The sequence below is a fragment of the Myotis daubentonii genome, chromosome 18 (assembly GCF_963259705.1).
Source record: "Myotis daubentonii chromosome 18, mMyoDau2.1, whole genome shotgun sequence".
Taxonomy (NCBI): domain Eukaryota; kingdom Metazoa; phylum Chordata; class Mammalia; order Chiroptera; family Vespertilionidae; genus Myotis; species Myotis daubentonii.
Genome location: NC_081857.1, coordinates 42,798,132 through 42,813,520, shown reverse-complemented (window position 1 = coordinate 42,813,520; position 15,389 = coordinate 42,798,132). Strand labels below are relative to the sequence as shown.

At 53.1% G+C, this 15,389-nt stretch overlaps 1 protein-coding gene across 1 annotated transcript in view; it reads right to left on the bottom strand.

The window, feature by feature from the left end:
- The window catches only part of DPYD (dihydropyrimidine dehydrogenase), a 347,122-nt gene that overhangs the window by 78,919 nt on the left and 252,814 nt on the right, over positions 1–15,389 (bottom strand). Inside the window, exons 15-16 of the mRNA XM_059675719.1 lie at positions 6,294–6,362; positions 1,736–1,819 (exon numbers count right to left, since the gene is read on the bottom strand). Coding sequence (XP_059531702.1) covers positions 1,736–1,819; positions 6,294–6,362 — 153 coding nt within the window. The remainder of the gene's footprint in view (positions 1–1,735; positions 1,820–6,293; positions 6,363–15,389) is intronic.

Here is a 15,389-nt window from a genome sequence, read left to right as displayed (position 1 = left end):
TAGAACAGACGGCGCGGTGGCTCTGGATCAGATGTTAACGCTGTACCCCCCCCCCCCCCCCCCCCCCGCAGATATAAGTCTGTGCTCAGCAGAATTAGGGAAAGAAGATGCAGTGAGGACATCGCCTCTCCTTCCATCCAGATCAAAAGCAGACTGACGAGACCAGGCGTCATCTTAGGCCGTTTTACGGGGGCGCTGAGGAGCCGTGGGCAGGCGAGCAGCCTGCGTCAGACACTGACCCCCACGCCTGGCCCGGCCATTTCCTGGCTGCAGGATTTCGAACATACTGCTTAGCTTTTTAACCCTTTGAGTGCCAACCAATATCCTAGGAGCTATGCTAAAATTGCCAAGGCATTTTTGCTGATTTCACAGCAGCTTAGGAAAAAAATTATGAATCGCAAGTAAATGAAGTTACATATTCAATATCTTTCGCAAAAATCATCATCTTCACAGCAAGAACTGACAGATGCAGCAACACCATCATCACCAATAACAGCAGGCTTAGAACTGGACACGGCAGGAGGAGCGATCGCGCTCCCCGCACTCCTGCTTCTGCATCTCCCCAAATGGCGGTCATGGATAATGGTAGTAGCAGCCCCAAGGGCTGTTTGAGAATTAAATCCCATGACCCACCCCAATAACAACACGTTTCCTGGTGTATAATAAACTCTCCGAGAACGAGGGCTGTTTGTTGTCAGCAATGCGAGCCAGCCCTGCAAGTTGTCACCCCACATGCCGGGAGGATGCGAAGAGAAATCAGGAATCACGGGGCACAGAGTCAAACAAGAAAAGTGCTAAGCAAGGAGAAAAGAGGAGACAATTATGATCTAATCTAATAAAAGACAAACATGCAAATTGACCGCACCTCCGCTACACCCAGGCCACACCCACCAGCCAATCAGAGCGACTATATGCAAATTAACCCAACCAAGATGGCAGCTACAGCCACGGAGCTGGAGTATGCAGGAGGCCTGGTTGCCCCTGCGATGGAGGAAGCCAAGCTTCCCGCCTGCCCTGGCCGGCTGTGGCCTCCGCTCAAGGCAATAAAGTTTCAATTATAGAAGATAAATAAATCTCATACCTGCTTCCAGCCAGCTTCCACTGGGAGCTTGGGTGGCTGGGGGCCGTGGCCAGCCTGAAAACAGCCATCAGCCCCTCACCCAGGATGGCCACACCCTTATGGGGTGAGGGTCCCCGCTGGGGGGCTTGGCCAGCCTGCAAACAGCCATCAGCCCCTCACCCAGACTGGCCACACCATCATGGGGTGAGGGTCCCCGCTGGGGGGCTTGGCCAGCCTGCAAACAGCCATCAGCCCCTCACCCAGACTGGCCACACCATCATGGGGTGAGGGTCCCTGCTGGGGGGCTTGGCCAGCCTGCAAACAGCCAGCAGCCCCTCACCTAGGCTGGCCAGGCACCCCAGCAGGGACCCCCACCATGAAGGGGCTGTGGCCAGCCTGCAAACAGAACACTGCACCGCAAGCAGCCGATTCGGCTCAGCGCTTTGTTAAACTGTTTGGTGTGAGATTCCCTCCTGTCAGGCCCACAATGGGAGCCTGTCCTCAGTAACCTCACCCTTGCTCAAGCCCAGCTGCCTTCCCTCCCCACGTTCTCAGCACCACTGAACAGCGCAGCCCTGGCCGTGTCTGCCTGTCTGACCCGCCTGCGGCAGCCTTAGCCCCTGAACCAGGGCCCGCTCCCCCCAGACAGACAGGTGACAGCTGCGAGGTCCTTACCTGCCCGCAGGCCAGGCCCATGCCCCTCTCGCCCATGCCGTGTGGACAGGACAGGTTTAGCTCCAGGGCGTCCGCTCCGGAAGCCTGCGGGACACGCGGGAGAGGGAGGAAAGGGACAGCGTTACTCGTGAGCCACAGGCTTCCCCCGTCACACAGCCCGGGGCATGTGGCCAGACGGCAGCCCCGCTGCTCCCTCCGGGATGGGATGGGATGGCGGCCTCTGGCCTCGCAGGGCTGGTCTGGCTCCGATGAGAGCGTCTAGAACAGCAATCACAGGCACTCACGGGAGCTCCCCGAGGGCCCTCACCGCTCCCTGGCTCTGTGTCTCAGATGTGCACAATCCTCGGTTGGCTGGGTGCATTTTACACAGGAAAAGCGCTGCCCAGGCCTGGCTACGCGGAGACCAGCAGGGGGGCTGGCTCAGCTCTGCCTGCCAGCCCGTTCCCGCGGCCCCGCACGGCTCTGTTAACAGGAACACACCTTATTCCCCCGGGAGAGGGACCGTGAGCCGCCGTGCAAAGGAAGTCGGAGGAGGCTGCCGGGAAGGAGCACCAGGGGATGTGTTTTTAACTGAATGTCAATTTTACCACATTTTAAAAAAATGTCCTTGTGCAGAACCAGGGAGTACAGGTGACACTGTCTTAGCTTAATAATTAAACAGGAGTCCTTCTCGTTTACTCATTAATTCACTTGCGGACGGAGGGCTCCTGCCACAGGAAGACAGGGGGTCTCTAAGCATGCGCAGGGGGTCGTGGAACTCTTGGGGAGTCTCCTGTGAAAACCCCTAAGAATAAGCAAAATGCTTTTCTAATAGCTTAATAGAGTAATGTGAGGAATGGGGGATGAAGTAACTGGTTCAAGTTTTCCATTCTTTCACCTCACTTCTAGAATTTTCCAGCTGCTACAACTTAAAAAAAAATTACATATATAGATTTCAGAGAGGAAGAAAGAGGGAGAGAGATAGAAACACCAAGGATGAGAGAGAATCCTCCTGCACGCCCCACACTGGGGGTCGAACCCGCAACCTGGGCACGTGCCTGACCGGGAATTGAACCACGACCTCCTGGTTCATAGGTTAATACTCAGCCACTGAGCCACGCCAACCGGGCTACAATTTTGTTTTAAATAAGGTCACCTAGAAACTTCATACAATTACAGCAAGTCTATTCAGCCAGGCGCCGGCTGAGAAAAGCTCACTGCTTTCCGAGGGCAGGGCCCTGCTCCCTGATTGCTCAGGTTTTAGCTGTTGTGCTTCTCCCCGCCTGCTTTCTGAATGTTGAATAGGACCTCACCAAACCGGAATCCTGGTCAGCCACCTCGCACCCATCTTGACTCATGGCGAGCCTGCCTTTGCCCCGGCACACTTGGGAGAGTTCATTTGCTCACTCAGCCTGTTTTCTAACAGGGTTTCATCGTGGCTTTTGCTTCCCTAAGTCAGTTTTAAACACGTCCTATGATTTGGAAATCACGTTATTTAAGTCATGCCATTTCCCCCCTGCTGGTTCGGTAGTAATCATGGGCCGCACACAACTGGCTACACTGAGTTCAACCCCAGGTCGGCCAAGGACTGCGTTGGAAAGTCAGCCAACCTTCTGTGTCCAGCTTCCTTAAAAGATGGCGCAGTACAATTATATACACGGCTGCTCTTTCCTTATTATTTCTCAGTTATTTCAAATATTTCCCATAGACTTCTGTATTGAGCTGAAATGCAGCAATTTAAAAAAGCAAATCAATTCAGCAGCATTTTGGAACACCTAAGCTTTAGGGGGCACTGGCTTACATATTCACCTGATGCACATTTCCTAAAGTACAAGTGCCCGCTGACGATTAGCCAGCACAGTAATGACGGCAACGAGCAACAGGCCAGACGCTGTGCGAGGCTCTCTCAGTAGGATATGTCGTTCTTCCCATTTCACAGAAGGTGAAACTGAGGCACAAGGAGTCTGAGTGCCCTGCTCCCTGTCCCACAGCCTGCAGCTGAGGGGAGGGTGAGAACCCAGCCGTGTGAGAGCACTGTGAGCCCACAGCCTCTCACTCCTGTGACTTAACAGAGATCACTTAGTCGGTGGCTGATGTTGGGACCGTATGTTAAGAAAACTTGACATCCTTAAGCCTTCTAAACTTTAAATTAAAATCTTGTAGCCTGCCTGGCATGGCTCAGGGGTTGAGCGTCAACCTATGAACCAGGAAGTCACGGTTCAATTCCCGGTCAGGGCGCAGGCCCGGGTTGCAGGTTGTGTCTATCTCTCTCCCTCTCTCAAATCAGTAAAAATATATTTAAAAATAATTTTAAAAATAAAATACTGTACAACCACCAACCCAATTTAAAGTTTTCTTCAGTGACTGATGAGAAAGCTCCCCAGTGTTCTAGAAATACACGAACACACGCCCAGCGGACACGGCGGAGAGGCCTCTGACAGGAGCATGTGAGTCTCAGGAGCAGGTGCCTGCCCCAGGTGCCCCGGGACGGGCGGTGCCCATTGGGCCTCTGCTCAGATGCTGCTCCCACAGACGCCAGCGCCCGAGCGGGCAGTGCGCTCCTCTCTGCGCAGCGACATGCACGCCGGGAGCCTGAACTGCTGGATTAGCAGGAGATGGCGAATTAACCGGGACGGGGCATGCCGTGCACCCCGACCCCGGTCAGTCAGGAGCCTTTGGGTGCAGTCGCTGCGCCCGGCTGATTCTGCATCGCCCGAATGCCTGCACCGGGCGGCGCTCAGCGAGGCAGGAGCAGGCAACGTGCTCTCCCCGAGGGCGCGCCTCCTCCGCCTCCCCTCCGCTTCTCCGTGTGGAGAAGGATGTGTACGTGAGTCGTGTGGACGCTGGAGCCAGACGTCGTGGGTTTGAATCCACGTTCCCCACTTCCTCGCTGTGTGCACTGGGGCAGAGTCCTGCCCTCCCCTTTGCCCCGTTCCTCATCTCTAACCAGTGAAACGCCATGGAGGTGACTCACGGGGCTGCTTTGGAAAAGTGTAAATACATTTAACAACAGTGAAGGGCTCAGGCCCAGCCAGCGAGGCTCCGTGGTGGAGCAGCGGGCTACGAACCAGGAGGTCACGGGTCTAGTCCCGGTCAGGGCACACGCCCGTGGGCTCGGTCCCCAGTGGGGGGTGTGCAAGAGGCAGCCGGTCAATGATTCTCTCTCATCGTGGATGCTTTTATCTCCTTCTCCCTTCCTCTCTGCAATCAGTAAAAAAAATATTTAGGGGAAAAAAGAAATAGATATGAAACGTGAGCAACGTGCAGCAAACATCGTAAGCCGGTTAGTGTGTTCCTAATACAAAGGCTTTTGACTTCTTCCAAGTGAAACTCGCTCATTTAAAGGCTCCCGACCAAAGGACCTCTTTTTACGGCCTCTGTTGTACGGACGGGCGGGACGCAGGCAGCGTGTAAAGCGGTTCATCATGGTCAGCTTAACGCTGGCCGAGCTCACGCCAGGCACGGGCTCCATGGAGGATTTCACGCTCAATTAGGTAAATACATGTAGAAAATGGACCCAGCGCCCAAGTTCAGGGAGCCGATTACGGATCACGTCTAATTTCAGCCCCCAAGTCCCAGAAGTAATTTCCCCTCACAGTTTTGAGATGTCCAAATAAACTGCACAATCCACGTTTCTGAGATGATGTAGAGTCATTAGTTCACAAGTGGGGTCAGATTTACTCTCCTATCTGAGCGGTTTCCAGAAGCCCCAGCTAAAACTGTCTCGAGTATCTTTCAAGATAGCGTATGATGTTAACTACATATTTTTTTTTTCTTTTCTGTTTAAAACACAAATCTGAGCCCGGCCGGCGTAGCTTAGTGGTTGAGCGTTGACCTATGAACCAGGAGGTCATGGTTCGATTTCTGGTCAGAGCACAGGCCCGGGTTGCAGCCTCCATCCCCAGTAGGGGGCGTGCAGGAGGCAACTGATCCATGATTCTCTCTCATCGTTGATGTTTCTATCTCCCTCTCCCTTTCTCTCTGAAATCATAAAAACATATTTAAAGAAATAAAATTAAAACAAATCTGAGCCCGCGGGGAGTTGTTCGCGTTTGGGCAGGCGTCCCTGACAGTACAGAAACCCCGCCCACCGGTGCCCGCTCAGGAGCGCCGGTCCCACCATCCCAGGCCTGTCCGTATTCCCACGCGAATGGTACTGAACCGGACCTTTTACATTTTAAATATTCGAGGGTTTTGTATTCAGTTTCTTCCCTTACTGTCACACCAGCTTGCCTGAAGGCGAGGTAAGAGCCAGTGTGCCTCTCCAGGGTGGTGTTATGTTTTATCATGACATCCATCCTCTATAGGTTTTGCTTTCTATGCAAATCAAGAGGAAACGGATTCAAAGGAGAAAGGGTTTCTAGGCAGCCTGTGAAATGCCAGGGACCACTTTTATGGGATAGAGTCCCTTTAAATTTCCATTTCCATCCTGTTAATGAAATGATAATAGAAACTTTTTTTTTTGGAGTTACCATTTTCCATTCAATTTTGCTGTCATGGGGTTCTTTTCCGAGGCGGCGCTTTATTTACAGCTGATAAAAACAGAAGAGAAGAAATAGAAGAGAGAGGACTGCGTTACCTCGGCCATGCTGGCGAGCTCCATCCAGTCGTTCCTGTTGTAGCTGCACATGATGCTCGCGATGAGGACCTTCAGAAAGAGGAGAGAACACGGTTCAGATACGACTGCATACACCAGGGCACACATGTGCGTGTGCTCAATGGTAAAGTACAAGGTGAGGTTACTTGTGCATCCGTTGAAAGATAAACCAATAACACAGATTCTAAGTGAAGCAAAAGGATGAGATTTGGGACTTCCGCCCTGTACTAGAGACTTCCTCATTTACCTGGTTTTAATCCTCAGCTGCGGGTATGTTTTAGAGAAAGGCAAAGGGGGAGAGGGGCAGGGGGAGATGCGGGGGAAGAGAGAGAGAGATATGTATGAGAGAAGCATCAACTGGTTGCCTCCTGCACATGCCCCCCTCCCGCCCCCCTGCCCCGGGGATCGATCCCCCAACCTGAGCATGTGCCCTGACCGGGTATCAAACCAGCAATCTTTCCGTGCACAGGACGATGCTCCACCAACTGAGCCACGTGGGCTGGGGCCCTCCGTTGTCTTTGAAGACTTGAACACATGACTTCACTTTTCTGACCCTCGGCATCCTCATTTTTAAGAGGAAAACAATACTGACTTTGCCAACCACTGAAGGCGGTCAAGGGGATTACATATATTTGTATGAGGAGAAGGGCTGTCTAAATTATGCAACGACATGCAAGTGTTTATTAATAGCATCGCTGACACAGCGGAAGGCTTCCAGGTCTGGGAAAGATACTGCATCACCTCGAAACACGCCCCCCAGTGGAGGCCTGCCGCCGCCGAGGGTGTAAGGCAAGAGAAGTGTCACGGATTTGGTGACACAGGACCCCCCCTACAGGAAGGATGCCAGGGACGCAGGGCCAGGAGTCGGCCGGGACCCGACGGCCTGCACAGGACAGGAAGAGGTGAGAGGAGCAACCCCCAAATCTCTCCGAAGGGTCCGGGGATCTGTTCACCGAGAAAGAGGCAGCAGACGGTGGGCGGTGGGGTCATCCTTCCAAACGTTTAAAGAATGACAATTCTCGGTCCAATTAGTTTTTATAATCACATTAGAGGCCCGGCGCTGCACCGGTGGGGGCCTCGGTCGGGCCAGCGGGGATCAGGCTGAAACCGGCTCTCCAACATCCCCCAAGGGGTCCCAGATTGCAAGAGGGCAGTTCTCAGGTGATGCACCCTGGAATCTGGCTCCCTCCTCTCTGGTTCCGGGGTGCGTCACCCGAGAACCGCAGCTGCCAAGTCACTACAGCTCGGCAGCTACTGCATTGAGTGTCTGCCCCCTTGTGGGCAGTGCGCGTCATAGCTACCAGTCGGATGGTTGAATGGTCGCTCAGGCCTTTATATATATAGGTTTCTTTCTGGAGTAAATAAAATGATTTTTTTTTTTTAAATTTGAATTATAAGAAAGCTTGCAGATCAGAAATTAAGGTGAAGAACACAGAATTTCCAATGGGTCACAGGCAGGCGACCTCATCAACCTCCCATTTTCTCCGAGCCTGGGCCTCGTACAGGCAGTGGCGGTTCGGGAACTCGCTGGGAGCTGCCCTGGAAACCCATCCAACAGCTCCACCTCGAGACAACCTACATTTTTAAGTAAGAAAAGCTGCCAGGTGACAAAGGTGAATACCTGTCAATTACCTGTGGAGGGGTTAGATTTTGGCAAACAACCAAATCATTGCTAACACCACTGGGATTATATCAAGAAGGAAAAAACCCCATATGAGCCAAGTGACTTTCAAAGACATTTAAACTCAGAAAATCTGTTTATTAAATATTCATTAATTGTGCAACATGCACATTTTACAGGGTCTTTGCACCTGAATACGAATAGATTGAAAGTGGGATTGGCACAGTTTCCCTGAAACGTAGACACGGAGACTTGGGCATTAAATGTCAAGCCCAGCCCGGCCAGCGTGGCTCAGGGGCTGAGCATCAACCTCTGAACCAGGAGGTTACGGTTCGATTCCCGGTCAGGGCACAGGCCCGGGTTGCAGGCTTGATCCCCAGTGGGGGGCGTGCAGGAGGCAGCCAACCCATGATTCTCTCCCATCATTGATGTTTCTCTCTCTCTCTCTCTCTCTCTCTCTCTCTCTCTCTCTCTCTCTCTCCCCTTTCCTCTCTCTAAAATCAACATATATATATACAGTCAAGCTCACACGCTCTTCAGATCTCATGTGGCCACTGCTGACTTCATGTTTGCAAAGGGGAATGTGTTCTGAAAGCTGTCATTTTGTAATCCTTTATTTGGGGAGCCATAAATGCCTTGCTTATCCAAGTCTTCCGAACACAGAAACATCACATGAAAGTGAGACAATACGCGCAGTTTCCATAGAAAATGAGACCTATTTTCAACCAGGTCGGCGGGGGGGGGGGGGGGGGGGGCACCACTATGGGCTCCACAGCAGTAGCTGGGTTTCCCCTGCCTTGGCCCCTTCGCAAGCCACTGTTCTCCCATTTGTGCGCCCGCCGTGTCTGCTCACTGGCTCCCAGCCCCAGGGACCCTGGCAAACGAGGCAGACACTCCTCAGCCTCCACTCTCCTCAGCCTCCGCCTTCGCCTGCAGCTACGGAAGCCCCTCCCGGGAGCCCTGGAGCTGCCTCTCCCTGCGTCTCCTGCGTTCTCATTCCTCCCCGGGCTCGCCCACCCGTGGCCACGTGGGACCTGGGGTGTCCCGGGGGCTGTGCACGATGCTCTGTGAGTGTCACCTCGTACACATTCTTTCTTTAAAATACGTTTTTATTGATTTCGGAGAAGAAGGGTGTGACTGGACCCCAGGCCGGGGCTCTTCTGACCCACGCTCCGCAGGAGACACGAGCACTTCCGTGCACCCGTCTCTCTGTCCACCGGGCGGTGAGTCAGCCATCGCCCCCTCCCCAGAGCCACCTCCTTCGGCGTCCCCTGGAGACAGGTCCCCGCGGGGAAGAGGCAGGTGGGTGAAGAAACGAAAGCCTCTCCTCCTCTGCTCTCCGCCTCCCCCCCCCCTTCCCTCGCCATGGTCAGCCCTTGGGCAGGGGGACGGCTCCCAGGTCTGGGCGCCGGGGCCACCCCGTCCTCCATTGAGCTGCCCCGTCTGCCCACTGGGCGACCTCGGTCAAGGGCACAGAGAGGCCGCTCAGGGCTCTGCTTTCCAGGACAAGGACCAAGGCACCTCCACCAGCAAAGCACTCGCCGCCGCCTGGACGCCGGAAAGTGGCCCCTTCCCTGGACGCCGGAAAGTGGCTCCTTCCCTGGACGCCGGAAAGTGGCCCCCTTCCCTGGACGCCGGAAAGTGGCCCCTTCCCTGGACGCCGGAAAGTGGCCCCCTTCCCTGGACGCCGGAAAGTGGCTCCCTTCCCTGGACGCCGGAAAGTGGCCCCTTCCCTGGACGCCGGAAAGTGGCTCCCTTCCCTGGACGCCGGAAAGTGGCTCCCTTCCCTGGACGCCGGAAAGTGGCTCCCTTCCCTGGACGCCGGAAAGTGGCCCCTTCCCTGGACGCCGGAAAGTGGCCCCTTCCCTGGACGCCGGAAAGTGGCCCCTTCCCTGGACGCCGGAAAGTGGCCCCCTTCCCTGGATGCCGGAAAGTGGCCCCTTCCCTGGACGCCGGAAAGTGGCCCCCTTCCCTGGACGCCGGAAAGTGGCTCCCTTCCCTGGACGCCGGAAAGTGGCCCCCTTCCCTGGATGCCGGAAAGTGGCCCCCTTCCCTGGATGCCGGAAAGTGGCTCCCTTCCCTGGATGCCGGAAAGTGGCCCCCTTCCCTGGATGCGGGAAAGTGGCCCCCTTCCCTGGATGCCGGAAAGTGGCCCCCTTCCCTGGACGCCGGAAAGTGGCTCCCTTCCCTGGATGCGGGTAAGTGGCTCCCTTCCCTGGATGCGCTGCGGACACTGGGAGTCAACCTCAAGGCCCCCGCATTCCGTAAACACCTTAGGGTTCGCTCCGTAGCCCCATGTCAGCTCCAAAGGCTCCTTCTCGGCAGCTTGGCAAAGTGATTTACGGCGGAAACGGGGACAGGACCTTTTCCGCAGCGACTGGAACCTTTCCGGTCTCCACTCCACGCGGCGGCCTGATGGATGCGCTGGCATTTGGTCCTGATTTGCATGCCATAACAATAAAACCGTGCACAACACAGCCCCGTTAAACTCACATTACCTGGCCAATGAAGAGACTCTCAAGGCAATGTACCCTAATTAAACTCAAGAAATGGTATTCAAGCCATACTTACGGGCTTCTAATGTAACACAAATGCACTAATATTTACAATGCATGCAAAGGTGCACACCTCGTTAAACATACAGGGGGAAAACCAACAGATTTCTTTGCTTCATTAGTCATTTCATGAAAGCTTCCCAATATGCATATTAGTTATTTCAACTGCGACAGACAACGCATTTGTCTATAATCAATGCATTGGCGATTCTGATTCAAAGCAAACACTGAAGGTCCTTCTCAGAGTTTAAAATTTGATGTGTTTTGTTTTTTTTCACAATAACATACTGAAATTTTGCAAACAGGAAAGTATATTTTTCCTCTTCAATGTTCCTTTTCTCTCACTGTTCACACTTTCGGGCTTGCTCATGAATGCGCAGATGTTAGTATCGATGCTGTTTTGAAGGAATAACAATGAGGTGTTTGCTGGGTAACCTTCTCTCTCTCCTCTCCCACATATAATTACATGGTCACCGAAACCTTCCCAATAGGAGAAAAGTAGTTTTCCAAAAAGAAGTAATTGCATGGCTGGGGTTTGCAGTCCTCTAAACTAAGGGGAGATACACATTTTTCTTACGAGGTAACATTTTCCAATTTGAAAGTTTGGTTTGAAAACAAATCTACAAGTACTGAAGGCAGGTATGCACCCTTACGAGTGGGAGAAAGGTCTAAGACTGCAATTCTGGGTCATCAAATGCTTCTGTTTTGATAACTGCTCCATGTTTCCAAAAAGCACTGTTAAAACCACAGCCCTGATTGTTTTACTTACTTAAAATAAGGCAAAGTAAGCTTCCAGAATCATTTGATTTAAAAGACAAATTTTAGTTCAGACCCTTCTGAATTATTTACAAACACCTCCAATTATTTGATCATTTTTTAAAAATATGTTTTTATTGATTTCAGAGAAGAAGGGAGAGAGAAACATCAATGAGGAGAGAGAATCATAGATCGGCTGCCTCCTGCATGCCCCCTACTGGGATTGAGCCCGCAACCCCGGCAGGTGCCCTTGACCGGAACTGAACTGTGACCTCCTACCTGGTTCATAGGTTGACCCTCAACCACAGAGCCCCGCCAGCCAGGCCAACTGTTCTATCATTTAACGCAGGTGAGGCGGGGTACCCTCCCTCCCGCACCACACGCATCGTCAGAGGAGATACCATAAAAGCCCGGGATGAGGACCTGAGCCTCAGGTGCAGCCCGGGCCCCCACCTGTCTCATCAATCCTCCTCACGCATTTTCCCGCGATGACGGTGAGCGCTATTCAGCGAATAGGTTTCCCATATGCTACCGTTTCCCACAACCAAGAACAAAAGCCCCATGGTCCCAGGCCTTGTGTTTGGAACAGAAAGCATAAAAGCAAAACAAAAGCCTCTTCCATTTTTACTGAATAAAAGAGCGAAGGCAGATTGCAAAGACCGAGTGACGCCTCCTCTTCGCCAAGCTGCTCTTCCTGGAGATGGAGTTCCAGGAGGGACCGCTGGGGAGGAAGGAGGAAGAATTGCCTAGACCCGGGCCTCCACCCGGCCCCTCTCCTGCCCGGAAACAGCTACAGTCCAGCCTCCAGGGTTTCCTCCAGCGGCCCCTGGGCATCAGGGCTTCCTGCTGTTTCTTTAGGAAACAGTCACAACATGGCAAGTGGTTTTCTTTCCCTCCTTCACGAGCCTCGCAGGCAGGCCTTCTGAAAGGGCTGAGCAACCCTCTCCTTTTTTTCAGTCTATCCTAGCCTGTTGCAGTATTGTCTCTCAGTAGATACTACTTAGCCAAACTGTATTTACTATACTTGGGAGATGTACAAAATTATCCCCTAAATTATTTATGTAAATAACAAAAACATGTAAGTAAAGCAGATATAGATACTATGTATACATGTACTAGTACACTTTCAGTCAACTATGCCAATACTCTATAATGACACAGCCACGCATGAGCCCAAAAGACTCAGCCAAACCCAAACACACACACACACACACACACACACACACAAAATTCTATCAACTGGGAGAAAAGCACCCTCGTATGCAAATTGAGCCTTAAATTTCTGTCCCACCAGGCGAAGTCCTTCTCTTCAAATTGCAATATAGCACAATCAGTCTTTCTCTCCGTTGGTGACCAGCCTTGGTTGCACACACACAGCAACGTCCGGGAGAGGACTCAGTGCATTAAAATACCACAGTCGGTCAGCTGGAAGGGCTGTGGCGCAGGATACACGGGACGTTGTTCCCACCGATGCTTACGGTCGCTGAGAAATGCCAGGAAAAAGTCACCCGGGCAAACGAGCGGCACGTTCCACCTGTCACAGAGCATGGCCGGGACTGACGCCCACTTCCCGGGGCGCTGTCCGTGATGTGCACCCGAGGGAGGCCGGGGGAAGACGGACTTGGCTTTTCCGACCAGCGGCTCCAGGCACCCATCCTCTAAACCAGCGGTCGCCAACCTTTCGGACCTCACGGGCCACCGCTTGGCGACCACCGCCCTAACACTCCGCCCCCTCCACTCCTCACTCCCACGCATCTGTCTGTGGAAGAGGATTCAGTCTCCGCTGACTTGCTGGAGCTGTGACATTTCTAAGAGCTGAGATTCTCCAGGAGCGAAGAACTGTGATCCCCAACCTCCATCTCACCAGACAGCAGAATCGTGTCGGCCCACGGTTTCTTTTAAACAAAGCCAAACAGAGTAAGCAAAGCAGTCTTTAAATACCCGATTTCCATTCCATTTTGTTATGCTGTATTCATTTCCATTTTTTTCAATATTGAAATAAAGTATGCTGCTTATTAAAAGCCACCTGGAACATCCAATCCCATGCGAGAGGGGTGTTAGCCATCACAACCCCGCCCTGTCTCCGGGAAGCAGGGGCATGGTCTTGCCATCCATGCCCTCGGGGGCCCGGGAGTAAACAATGCCGCCCGCTGACACCAGGGCGCCATCTCTCCGGGGAAATCCCCGGGTGAGAACTGTCCCCATCTGCACGCACACGGACATATCACACATACTCCCTGCAGTCCCGTGTCTTCTCCTTCTGGGACTCCTTAATAAGAAGATTCCCTCTGATAAGGACGAGCTACGCAGAATATCTTGACATTACCGATCTCCAATCCCTTTACTTTAAAGCAGTGGTCCTCAACCTTCTGGCCCTTTAAATAAGTACAGTTCCTCATGTTGTGGCCCAACCATAAAATTATTTTCGTTGCTACTTCATAACTGTCATGTTGGTACTGTTATGAATCGTCATGTAAATATCTGATCTGCAGGATGGTCTTAGGCGACCCCTGTGAAAGGGTCGTTCAACCGCCAAAGGGGTCGCGACCCACAGGTTGAGAACCGCTGCTTTAAAGGACTATTTCATGGAAGGTGGGGGTCAATCATTGAGCCATTTCCCTTCTCCTCTCTGTTTTTCCTCGAGCATACCCTGCACGGAAATGTGTGTCTGCGGTTTTAGATGAGTGAAGTGTTAATAATTACGCAGGGACCAGGAAAGTAGATCCAAAATATTGACTTAGCTGTTTGCTGGGGCTCGCTTTCCGCAAAATACAATTTCCCTTTGTTGTTTTGCATTAAAATTGCCTTTGGTTCTCCTTCTCATGGATATAAAGTGATTCCTTCTATGAAAAGTGTCATACATTTTCCCAGGAGAAAACAGGACAAGGAAAGTAGAAATGATCAAATATGTCCATCAAGCGTGCAGTAGCAGAAAAAGTCTTCTCAGTGCACAAGTGCGCCGTCAGGACCGCGGGAAGCCAGGGGTCAGGCGGGTGCTGTTCAACTCCCGGCTGCTCCGGCGCCCGGGCTGCTGGTGAAAATTAAGTTGCGCTAACAGACACAGGTGTCAGTCGGAGCCAAGGGGCATGACAGCCTCAACGCGTGAGGACTGAAAAGGAAGGACGGATACCGATGAGAGGGAAGCAATTCCAGAGGGAAGTAGGGGTTGTCGGAAAGGCTATGGAAACTTCTGACACATCTTGCCCTCCGCCCCTGCCCCCCACGGTGGTATTTCCGAGTGAAGATAAGGCCACCTTGCCCTGGGCGGTCCCACCTGCTGCCCAAATGGCTTCCTGCACCCCAGCCAGACACCCCACGGCACCAGAAACGCTGTGCTCCAAACCCGACGCATCATCTCCTCCCCAAACCCCGTCTCCTGCTGGCTGTCTCCTGCCCATGGAGCCGTGCAAAGGAGAACTGGGGACCAGCCGTAACCGCACTTCCCTGTGCCTGGGCCCCGCCCTTGCTCCCTGCACAGTCGCCATCTCTGGCCACGCCAGCCCCTGCCCGATGGTGGCGCTCTCGCCCCTTCCACGCCCACCACGCGAGTCCAGCTCCTTCCGGCGGGCCACCCGCCCTGGGCCTGTCTGTAGGCCCGGCACCTGACAGCGGCGTCAGGTACGTGACAACTTTAATTCTCACAACAATTTGAGGAGCTGGGCGCCACGCTCTCCCGGTTAAAGATGTTTCTAAACTTGGATGGCAGGTTCGCTAACGGAAACAGTTTAGAAAAACTGCGGCCTCGGAACCCCTTTCCCAAATGTGACGCCAGGCGGGCTGCTCATCGGTTCAAAACAGACGTTTCCCACGGAAGACCCCGCCAGGCGCACTGGCCCCAGCCTGGGCCGTCATCCCAACGTTACCTCGGACCCTATTACATCGGCCTCCATACATGACCCGTTTTACTCTTTTTTCTTTAAACCATTAAGCAAAACCACCACACGCCTTTCTCTACACATACGCTGGAGATCGCGCCCACTGCGTGCTGCTTAAGTAAGGGATTTCTGGGTCGAAGAAGACACGTCTTCAGCATTTCTCTCGTGACGGCCAAGTGGTCAGCGGAGAGGGCGCTCAGCAATAAGGCCGCTAACAGAGCGCGACATGCCCATTTCCCCGCACTCCCTGTGCTAATCGGAGCCCTGGCAG